The 12,429-nt window shown below is 40.1% G+C and overlaps 1 protein-coding gene across 10 annotated transcripts in view; it reads right to left on the bottom strand.

Annotated features, from left to right (window-relative positions):
• The window catches only part of LOC145343840 (serine/threonine-protein kinase BRSK2), an 894,349-nt gene that overhangs the window by 188,136 nt on the left and 693,784 nt on the right, over positions 1 to 12,429 (bottom strand). For all 10 annotated transcript variants that reach the window (XM_080190257.1, XM_080190254.1, XM_080190256.1 and 7 more), the window contains one exon: positions 4,296 to 4,412. In XM_080190257.1, the coding sequence (XP_080046383.1) occupies positions 4,296 to 4,412 (117 nt within the window). The remainder of the gene's footprint in view (positions 1 to 4,295; positions 4,413 to 12,429) is intronic.

Genomic DNA, 12,429 nt, shown 5'->3' with positions numbered 1-12,429 from the left:
CCTCTTTTCTTTTTGGAAATAAAAAGTTAACAGAAAGCGGTGCACACACAGTTTGTCATTAATGACCTTGTGTTCAAGTTAATGGAAAGTGAAAAGTTTCAGCTATCAGTGAGATCAGAGCACTGCTGAATCATCCTCCAACTGATCATTTCTTGATGAGTTCTCGTGCACCCTTTGGGCGGAATTTTACCGGCCCGCTCCACCCTAGTCGGTAAAATCGCATGAGGGACAAGAAATCAGAATCACGCCCGATTTCTCGGCTATCGCGATTTTACAAGAGCTGAATTTCTGGCGCAGTCAGCCTCTCAGCAGAAACGGGCAAGATGCTGAACAATTTATTTAAGTATATTGTAATGAGGATTAGTGAGCCTGGCACTCCCTTGCTCTGGGGATTAACCTGGCTAGCTGCCTCCATTTTACATTTGGCATGATATACCTTGAAAGCCCAGCTCCTGACACTTGTGTCTGGGCTCCCTTGCCTTTATGGCCTCACCTGAAGAGATTCTCTGCGGCAAGGAAAATACCTGCTCCCCATGAACAGGAAACAGTCGTTTTGGCCTCGCTGATGGAAAGCAAAGTCCACTGAGGTCTCCCATGAAGGCCAAGGGAAAGGGGTTGCCCCTTGGGCAATGCCAGCCTGGCAATGCCACCCTGGCACCTTGGCACTGCCAGCCTGGCACTTGGCAATGCCCACTGAGCCACTTGGCAGTGCCTGCCAGGCCAGGGAGTAGGGCCTGAAAGGGGGAGATGGGCTACTGCCACTTTGCAACACAATCGGGGAGGCAGGTCTGCCGCCACTTTGCAATGTGATCGGATCCGGGTGGGGGAGAGGGTGGCACGATTGGTCTAGGTGGTGGTTGGGGTGGCAGGGCCTGCATCTCTGGCAGTGTTGGGCTCATGATTGGCTGCGGGCCTCCACGATTAGGGGGCGGTGGCTGTGTTGAGGCTGCCTGCAGCAGCAGGAGTGTGATAGCTCTCTCTCTGTCATTCAGACCCCTGCTTCTGAAATTGTGCATGTGCAATATCAGAAATCTGCGCATGTGCAATAGCTCCCTCTGCAGGCTGGCTGGTGAATTAAGCCCAACCCACTGCCTGCAGCAACGAGAAACAGTTTAGACCATATTTTCAATGACTAAGTACATAGAATTTGGCGTAAAAACTCATCCAAAAAAGGGATCAGGAACTCTCCCATTTTCATGCTAGTTGGGCACTTGCAATCAATCTTGTAAAGTTCTGCCCTGTAGTTTTGTGCACGGCATGCAATCTTGATGGCTATATCCTTAGAGTTTGCTCGCAGCTCACTTTTAAACTATTTTTAAAGCACTGAAGGGACAGTCTCTCGATTGACCCAGACCACTCAAACAACAGGGTTTTGTGGGGTGAGTCAAAGGAGAGGGAAGGTAGGGAGTTTTATTTCACCAGAGTAGCATGGTCAGTGCAAGCTTGGAGGGCCGAAGGGCCTGTTCCTGTGCTGTAATTTTTTTTGTTCTTTGTTCTTTGAGAACTTTATTAAAATCATTACAGCATGGTTGCTAAAATAGCTTTACGATACAAGAGAGAAACCTAAATACTGTACACCCCGCTTTTTGGCAATAGTGCTAATTTTATTGATGTAACAAGCTGGAAGAAACCTGAGTTGCAAGAATCCCTCCTTTGTGAATAATTTAATCATTATAGTAATATTGCAGCTTAATGCTTTTCATCTTTACCAGCTGAGGTAGTACAGGATCATGTGATCACAGAGGCCCTTTAATCTGTACATTAAATCAACACCTCATAAGTAAATGCACAACACAAAGTTGTGCACATTTTGATACTAATTTTCACTGATAAGACACACAGGATGGTTCATTGTGAAAATGTCAACAATGAAGATAAGCAGTCAAGGCACAACATTAGGAGGCTTACTATGCAAGTAACCAAAATTTTACCAGATCCAGTAGTGTCAGATTTTGACATAGTGTTAATTCCTCACACCCTACACTCTTTCTCTACACCCTAGCTATGATTGTAACACTACATTCTGCTCATTTCCTTCTCTATGAACAGTATGCTTCGCCTGTGTAGCACGCAAGAAACAATATTTTTCACTATACACTAATACATGTAACAATAATAAATCAAATTAAAGTAATAACCCTCACTATGAACTCAAAATGCAACAAAAATAAAATGTAAGTAGAGAGTCACGTGGGTGTTTCAAAAAGATAAAATTAAAACATACAGATTCATCAAGTCACACGTGCACACCTACATCAAGGAACTGTTAGAAGTGGGATATGTGGTCAAACACTGACAGATTTCACATTCATTGAAACATGCTGTTACCTTTGGTTTCAAATGTAATCTTCCTTCGAGTTACTAATTCCTCAAAGTGAATGAGTCTGAGTTCAAGTGACTGGCATTTTATGGTCATTCATGTTTTTCAGTGACATTGGACGTTAACTAATAGCTCAGCTCTTCTCCTTTCAGTAGGTTTGCTATTGATTTCATTGCTTTTCTTGAAAAGGTCCTATACAATTATCTGAAATGGGTATGCAGATTCACGGATTTCAACTAAAGACTTCTGAGTGAGGAGCTAAACAATATTAGGGTAATCCTGAGGAACTGCTCCACTCATTCAGATGTTGACAGTGTATTAACAAAGTCCTCTTGTTCATTAACCTCTCTTCAATTCAGTCTTTGTCTAATTTTCAGCTTATGTGGTTACACTGAATAGCCTGTTGCTGAGCTGTGAAAATTACTTTGTTTAGTTTTAATTTGAGGGAAAACATGTTGTCATTATATAGCTTATCCACACTCAAGGCTAAAAATAATTTTACGAAAAGGCCATACTTACAAACGGTTCAACAATGGCATTGTGGCCAAAGACACTACCTTGTATAGGCTACAAGCCATACAGAGCAAAAAGCCATGCTGAGTGAGCTGGTCTCCATTTGGACAGCAATGACAGTGTGTACCAGGATCCTTGAATTAGGATGGGAAATATCAGGTGTAGTTCCTGCTCTTGTTTGCCCTTTAGTTTGCAATGCTGGAAAGTGCACATGTGGGCATTGGATGAACTGCATTTTGCTGTGATGCCTCCCATGACTAAATGGCCTGCATTAACTTGCAGTCTAGGCACACGCATGAAGTTTTGTCACTTGAAAAAGGTACCAGGAGATTTACCAATGCAACTAACCAATGTTTCACCAGGCCTAGGAATTTAGTTTCTGACACTATGTGCCTGTAGTATTAACTCCTCACCAGCATGAGGTGCCAGAGAGCTGCCAGTATAACTATACCCCAAGTAAGAGTTAGCAACTATGGGAAGAAAATTGCACAGGAAAAGAAACAGCAAGCACATAGTATAAAAGACATTTCAAGTTTCATAATTAATAATAATAAAAAATCTGTTATTTCCTCACCAGAATTTTGACACTAGCACTGTGCAAATTCAAGATACTGGCAGCAGAAATTCCCATTTGTGACAACAAGTCTAAAATTCCAGTGATACCTGCTGGTCATCTGATGGCATTCCGGAATGACTTTTTTTGTCTGGGAAGCACTGATTTTTAAAGAGCATCCTCCATGTGTTGTCACACCCGACTAGTGTGCGGCAGGTAAACGCAAGCGAGATGATAATCAAACAGCAGTTTCATTGCCACCTTTTTTTTAATACGTACTGTAACTTCCAAGGAGACTAATATTGATGGTGATCTTAAAAAAAATGTTCTTACATCTCTTCTTTGATGACTCCACGGTTTCCTGTAACTTTGAAATTGGAAGGGTACAACAGTCTCTCTGGTTATTCATTGAGATGGATTAAGAAACACCCCACAGTGAAAAATTATTTCACACAATTTTGTCATTGGATGATAATAGCCTCATATATTTTGCCAAGTTGCCATTTGTTGTTGTCAGTGCAATAAAGAGTTATTTGTCCGACACAGTGTTTGTGAATTATTACCATCACCCGTTGTTTGAATTAAAGGCAGCGGGTGAATGCTGTTTGTAATAGTTAAATGCTGCCAAAAAAAATGAGCATTTCCAAAATTTAAATCAAGATAAATGGGAATTCATGGAAACAAACCATTTGAGATTTGACTCTATATCTCAGTAAATCATAATAACATTCTGCTCTGAATTATAATACACACCAAATAAATAGATTAGTTTTCAAAGATTGCGTTTTCACATTGCTGTTTGTATAAAAATGAATAATGCATCCAATATGAACAAATTAAATGTCTGAAGCAGTCAATTATTAAAACATATTTTGTTTCTTTTATTATACGAGCAAAATGAGGATTTACCCGCAGCTGGTTTCTAACAAGCTGTCGCCGACCTGCAGTGAAGCCATCCCAAAGTCTGCTATTCTGATGTTATTCTTTTCATCCAGCAATAAATTTTCTGGTTTCAAGTCCCTGTGGCTGTAGGAAAAACACAGAGTGAGAATTACTAAGGGTTGCCTTCACAACCTCTATTTAAGTGGAAAGGACCAAGATAAACTTGATTTGCCTTCCAGTCCATTCAAAATATTAAGATATCTTTGTCTGACCAACCTGTTGCTCAGACATAAATTCTGGATTTCCTCCAGGTGCTCCGGCTTCCTCCCACAATCCAAAAGACATGCTGGTTAGGCGCACTGGCTGTATTAAATTCTCCCTCAGTGTACCCAAACAGGCGTCACAGTGTGGCAATTAGGGGATTTTCACAGTAACTTTATTGCAGTGTTAATGTAAGCCTATTTGTGACACTAATAAGTAAACTTCTAAAAGCTCAGTATAGTTGCACCCATTCTATGGCTGTAAGGTAGATGCCGCAGTGACAAATATAGCAAATGGTCAGAGCCCAGTTTGCATGTGCATTTGAACTACCACTGAATTCACAGGGACCTTTTTATTTAAGGTGACCAAACAGAAATAAGTGAAGTTGATGTCTCATGGACTGGTTGATGTTGGCACTGCTGCAGCTGCAGTATTCACTGGTATTATCTCAGAGATACAGTCACACAAGGGAGCCTCTTCCGCCAAGTGTTCTGACAATCAGCAATTTTCTTTCCCTTACAACAGTTGCACCAAGTAACACAATATCATTGGTCTTAGTCTTTGAGGAAGCAACATCTAGACTGTGTAGCTTCTGAAACAGAGCATTTAAGTTATTGGACACTTGCTTCTTTTTCCAAGTTCTCATGACTGAAGTAGTCATCTGAAGACCATCCAAATTGGGTCAGTTAAACTTTTTTGGTCAGCATCAGTTATGAGATTAGTATTTTGGTGGCATAAAGTCTCCAAAGTCAAAGTGATTGAGTGAAGTACCACCATTATTCCTTCAATCTAATTAATGTTTTGAACAGGGAGAAACATTTTTAGTGGCATTTCAGATCAATAACAGTTTTCCGAATGGAGATTTTGCCATTCTCTGCAACGTAGAAATCTGAACATTCTACTATGCCCTGCAATCCCGATTCAATTGTTGTTCTTCGCATTCTTGACCTCTGCCTTCTCCCTTATTCGAAGATGAATATCATCGTTTGTCAGTACACTGTTATAGGCTGTTGTACTGACAGTGGTTTTTGAGCCCATCATCTTAATCATCTTAATCTTGTATTCTGATCCACAATGTTTAATGCATTTGTTTATATAAATGTCACCATTGTCATATTCAGTTTGATTTCTTCACCTTGTACGTTGAACTCTTCAGGCAAATTAGGAATGGGATAGGAAACAAGCCCGGACCTGATCTTGCTGCATAATATACGCAAAATGAAAACAAAAATCACATATTAAAAGCCGTGAAATTCCTAATGGATGAAGGTTGTGGGAAGTTGTTCACACTGGGAAGTGCACTCAATCCCTAGCTTGGAAAATACATCTGATTACTGTGTTGGAAAACCAGGTTGAGAGGTTGAATAATCAGCTGCTTTTTGTTCAACAATTTACATATTAGCAAGTGCTAAGCAGCAATGGTATGCAGCGCAGTCACAAAATCACTCTCACAACTCATCAGCCATTCATTCACAGTCTAATAGGGCAGAAAAAAACTGGACCAACCGAATAAATAGTGTGGTCCAGAAGCTACGAGTTCTGTGGTGAGTAACTCACTTCCTGACTTCCCAAATCCTGCCCTTTATCCACAAATATGATGGAATGCTCTCCAGTTGCCTGAATATGTGCAGCTCCTAAAAGACACCAACCAGGACGAAGCAGCCCGCTTGATCAGGGACCCCATCCACCACCTTCAATGCTCCCTCCACTCAAGGCACAGTGGAACACTGTGTACCATTTACATGATGCACTGCAGCAACTCACCAAGGTTTCTTCAACAGCACCTTCCAAACTCACAACCTCTACTATCTAGAAGAACAAGGGCAGCAAATGCGCAGGGACATCATCACCTGCAAGTTCCCCACCAAGTCACACATCATCCTGACATGGAACAACATTGCTGATCCCTCAGCTTATGGGTGAAAATCTTGGAACTCCCTCACTAACCTACACAGATGGACCCTTCAGTTTAAGAAAGCGTCTCGCCACTACCTTCTCAAGCTAAATTAGGGAAATAAAAGCTGGTCTAACCAACAATGCCTACATCGCACAAATGAATTTTAAAAAGTCATGGCATGATGAAAGGAAAAGCTGCAAATGCCAGAAGTATGACTGAGGATTTGCACCCAAAATATTAACCTGCCTGTTCTCTCTGCAGATGCTGACAGACGTGTTGCAATTTTCCAGCATTTCTTTGTTCGTGCTTTATGAAGCTTTGTTAAGGTCATTTGCACACCAATTCTAGCATGTTATCAACATGTGCAACTGTGTAAATCAGAAGTGGGGTCACTATGCCCAAAGTGCAATGGTCACCATAAACACTTGAAATTATAGTCTATCATATGGGCTGAAGTTCAGAAAAACTGCTTTTGATAAGGGACGGATCACTGGAAATAGAAATGAGTACTTCCAGATTTTCCTAAAATTACTAAAGCACCATTCGTAATATTTTGAAATAGAAAAGGTGGTTAACGAGTGAGAAACGGAGAATTAAAATATTTAGCAAAAGAGGCTGGAAGACTTAATAATTCAAAAGCAAACAGATAGAAAGGCTGGTGGACAGTTTTACATACAGGCAGACACAAATAAGATCCAGGCGATAATGTATAGGTGGATATTTAAACAAATAGAGACACAGGCACCCATGAATCTGCCAAATTTTAAAAAATAATTTAGTTTAATTCTCTAGTTAATAATGTATTTACTTTGTTTATGCATATTCAAACAAACAAACCATTGAAATTAATGACACCAAAACTTTAGCGCTCCCAGAAAAACTGCACATTTAAATACCAAGGACGGAATTTTTCTATCCCGCCTACCACAGCAATCATAGCGGGTGGGACCCTAACCATGGGAAGATCCACTTACCTCCGGTGGGATTCTACGATCTTGGGGCAAGTGCAGCCAGAAAATCCCATCCCAAATATTTATCCATTTTGACACAATAATGTGTACGTAAAGATATTTCTTGTATCTGCATAATCTTGTATAATTTGCACAAACGATCCAGCCACCACTGCCCAATTATAAATTGCAGAATCACATTGTTCAGTACACCAATAATTCTACTTCTACAAATGTACAAAAGGGCTCATAGTCTCATGATAAGGGATCGGTTAATTAGTACTGGGATGTGATGTCATTTTTTTCACTTAAAGTTGTGAATCATTGGAATTCTCTACTCCCATGCTTCGCCCATTGCCTGCTCCGATTCCCTTGGTGGACGGGCCAGTATAATTCCGGCCAATGAGTCAATGTGGTATGTAATTGAAAAAAAAATTGAAGACACGTTAGAGATCATAATAAATAGGACCATTCAGTTCAATGAGCTTCTTCCACCATTTAGTAACATCATGGCTGATTTGATTGTGTCACTTTCCAGCCTGCCCCAATAACCCTTGACTCTCTTGTCAATCAAGAATCTGCTAAATATAGCCTCAGATATATTCAAAGGCCCAGTCTCCACTACCCTCTGTGAAGGAGAACTCCAAACAATGATCCTCTGAGAGCTAGAAGAAATTGCTTACATCCATCTTAATTGGGAGACTCTTAAATGTGTAAATGATAGATATGGAAACAGAAATTGATGTTATCAACCAGGAAGGCCAAGAATTGTACACAGTCAGAACAAAACAAACAACACGTGGAAAATGAGAGTAAAAGGGCTGAAGACATTCCAATGGCCACGGTAGAAATAAAAGTTCGAGATTCACAACTGACTTTCATCATTGATGTAGCTGCAGCCATGTCTGTTACCTTGGAAGGAGAATATAAGTCCCTAAGCCATATTTTCGTTCACAGAACTGGTGCGAAACTGACTTTCTTTCAATAACTGTATTCCACTGTTAGGTGAAATTAGTCAGGGTGGAATATGTTGGCACATTCTATTACTTGCATTGATAGTAGGAGGGAAAAAGACTCTGATGGAAAGATATTGACTGAAGAAGATACTGAATTATTTACCGTAGGGATCAGTAAGAGAATATTTGACACTGAAAAAGTGCTAAGAGAGCATTAAGTGGTAATTGAGCAAAGAGGACCAAATGACAACATTAGACACCACAAGGCTGAAGTGAGTTAAGGATAACGTACAGTCAACATTTTGCAAGGCTAGGTCAGTTCATTATGCACTGTTAGAAGCAGTAATTGAACAGCTGGCTATGTTAGAAAGGCCATAGTCAAACACAAAAAAACTGCCCAAAATGAATACATGCTGATTTCTTTGACGTGGAAGGGAAATAGTATCTTGTTTTTTGGTCAATAGCTACAGGCAGTGGATAAATATTGTGTCTATGACCAATACCAGAAAACTACTGAGATTTTGAGAAGTTGGTCAGCAATTTATGGGTTGCCAAAGGCATTGGTGTCAGATAATGGTCACAATTTACATCAGAAGAGTTTGAAATATTTTTGAGCAAGAATGGAGTCAAACACATTCTAATTTCACAATATCACCCAGCATTGAACAATACTACAGAAAGAAGTTTACAAATTGTGAAGAAGCCTTTGCAGAGGTATTTGCTCAGTGACAAGCCAGGCAGTTATTTTCATGTTTCTCTTCAACACAGGCTTGACAATTTTCTGTTGTCTTACAAAATAATTCCACCATTAACAACAGGCCACTCACTTTATGAGTTAGTATTTGAACACAATTCTAGAACAAGCTTTAGTTTGCTTCAACTTGACATCAATAGTGAAATAAGAGAAAGGCAAGGCAAAGTGAGGATGACGAGCAAAGCATTGAACTTAGCGAGTTCAATGCTGTTCAAAAGGTGCTTGTGAAAAAAATTATAGGTGATAAGGAGAGGTATATGATTGGAGTTGTTGTATAGAGATGCGGTGCATTCATATATGTGGTGAAAATTGGATAGAGACTCCATCAGTGGAGTGTCATGTAGATTATTTGCTTGAAAGGGGAACTCTGAGAAAGGAAGAACATAATGAACACTCTTATTGTCCAAATTCCTCCTACAGTGCAAAGTGAATGTCAGAAAGAAAGCAAAAGTCAAAACTAAAGTGCAAGTTTGATGGTATCAGAGAATCCACCAGTTGTGCAAAATGAGTCAGGAATTTTAATCAAGACAAATCAAGCAATGTCACAGTTCCAACCATTAAATGAAGTCAGTTGTCAAAGTCAAAGTTCAGGTTTGACACAATCAGAGATATTGAGACAACAGACTCAAGCTGATGGAAATGATAGGAAATGCCCTGCTAGAAAGAGAAAGAAGTCAGATACGTCAATTGAAAGTACGTAGGAAGAAAGAAGAAATGATTTGTTATTTTCATTACTTGTCAAATGATGATATTTTAAAGATACACTGGTGCTAAGGAAAAACGTGTTTTTGTATGTAAATTACATGGGAAGTTTTGGTGATATATGTTTTGGCTGTGATTGAAATAATGTCTATGTACCATTTCACATTTTAATGTATAAGTTGTTTTTTAATTGGGGAGGAACTGGAGTACATTGCGAGATCTGAGCATTTTGATATGTTGCCCTCTCTTTTGGCAGATGTAAATAAAGCTCGTTCAATAATGGCTGCTCACAGTGAACAAACATGGTGGAGGGGAGGGAGGAGGGGGTTCCCAACCCTCCTGCATGGGAATCATAGCAGGTGGGGTGTGGATGGGGTGGGGGTGCGGTGGAGGAGGAGGAGTGCTCAGACCATGCAAAGTCCATTGACCTCGGGCGGCATTTTCCGGTTTTGGGGCAAGCATGGCCAGAAAATGTGACCTGTTGAATTTTTTTCAGTGCAATATACAACAGGGGGTGAACAAGAAAGTGGAATTAAGGCCACTTTTAGAGAAACAATAACCTCATTGAATGGCAGAACCGGTTTGAGGGGCCTATTGGTCTATCCTGCTCCTATTTTTAATGTTCAATATTCAAACTCAGCTTTTTTCCTTTGAAATTGATCATTTTCAGGATGATCTGGTAATTGTAATCACAGTCAGAATGATTAAACAAAATGATATATTTCATCCCAGTTAATACCATGTATGCTTAGGTGATTTGAATCTTCTGACATTCAGTTTGTGCATATAATTTATTAGTATTCAGCGTTGCTGCACTTGAAACCGAAAATCGCTTTATTTCAGTGATTGATATCAAACAGTTTCTTGGCTCTGACATGCAGAGTATTTAGACAGTGGTATAACTGATTAAATCTTGTAAGATGAACTGACTATAAAAAAACCCATCATCTAGTGCGCAATCAAACTCATTGATGTTGAGATCAGAAGGTATTAATACATCAAGGATAAGGATTGCATTGGCAGCTAGTAGCAGCAGCAAAAAATAGAATACCCCAGGAGTAAAACAGATAAATATATCTTACATACTCATAAAATTTTCACGCTCATTTGTGGACCTAGAGCCAGCTCTGCTCTAGTCTCTCCCAGGGCCTCAGTTTGCTGACTTCTCTCATCAAACTGCTTTGATCTCTTGCCAACTCTTGATTGGCATAGCTCTTTATCTTTATCTTTGAATGTTGCTTTTCTTCAACATATTATTCTGTTCCTTCACTTCAGTCTTGACAACTATTCCAACTCCCCCCCCTCCCAACCTGGACCTGTCTTCTCTGGACCTGTCTGCAACCTCAATATTCCCACAGCTGACTGCCCAACCTGCTCTCTTCAGGCCTGGTACTTGGCTGATATCAAGCCACATCCCCAGTACTAAGTCTTTTATGTTTTGACCCAATTCCTACAACTGTGTCTCAGATCCCCAACCTTGCTGAGGAGTGCCATGCCTCCACTTAAAACATGAAAATAATAATTAAAAAAATTATTGCCTAATATTATTTTTTTCAAAATTGACCCCAACTTCATCCCAATCCCATGGTGGTCCCAGGCTGTTTGTTCCTTGCTCATCGCAGCCACATCCCATTGTTAAGCGCCTTGGATTCCGGAGCAGTTCCCTTTTGAAGCGGAAGGGAAAGGACAGTGCGAAACATCTTAAAGGGAAGTAAAATATATCTAATCACCTTCACTTTTAACAATTCCAAAGGGTGTCTTACCTCTCCCAAAGGTATCCAAAGCCCCCCACCTTGCCTCTCTAGCTACCCAAACAATCCACCAAGTTTGAACCTTCTGTTCTTTTCCACACACTCTGGATTTCACACTCCTATTTAAGTGGGGTCAGCTGGTGGTTTAAATGGTCAACAATCTCCACAAATCACATGTGTGAACTCTGCCTCAACTCTAGTCCTGCCCCCATGAAGTTGTATTTGTTGGGATCAGGGGTGAGACTTAGAATGTTCAGAGATTTTTGCCACGATTGAAAGCCTCTCTGAACTAGGGAGGTGTTGAGAATGTCAGGCTTTAAGCAATTATACTTCAAATTGGTCACTTGATTCCATGATAGAGTGGAATCTAAAGATTAGCTCATCAAAATTTCTATCTGGATACCAGGCCCACGTGACTCACATTGCAACGGAGATGGACTTCGAAAAGGTAAGTGTTTCAAAGATATCCCTGAAAATATAAACACAGGCAGTCTGTGGGAATATGGAATATTCATGGTGCAGGAATACGGATGAGAATGTACACTCGGACTATGAAGACTAAACCTCTAAGGAATTAAAACAAGCTGGAAGATTCACCTAGCTAGAACTAGAGAATGTGCTTCTCTCAGCAAACTTTCACTGGAAAAATCAATTTTGGGGTTAGAAGTTACCAGGCTGAAAAAGGAAGAGAAAATAAGTAAACTTTCAAGAGAAAAGAAGTAAACTTTCAAGAGGAAAGAATCACTCGGGACTGGTTCTGGGTGAACAAGAATGTTGACTGAAGGGACAGTGTAATAGTAAAACTGGAAAGTGAGATTTTCGGTTGTGTTATCTGTTTAAGGAGAAAGTTTGGTTCTGTAATTAAAAACACAAATTGCTGACAAAAAAAA

This window comes from Carcharhinus amblyrhynchos, chromosome 6 (genome assembly GCF_965287045.1).
Source record: "Carcharhinus amblyrhynchos chromosome 6, sCarAmb.v2.hapA, whole genome shotgun sequence".
Classification (NCBI taxonomy): Eukaryota; Metazoa; Chordata; class Chondrichthyes; order Carcharhiniformes; family Carcharhinidae; genus Carcharhinus; species Carcharhinus amblyrhynchos.
Note: the sequence above shows the minus strand (reverse complement) of the source record. Positions and strands in the feature narration are given on the sequence as shown.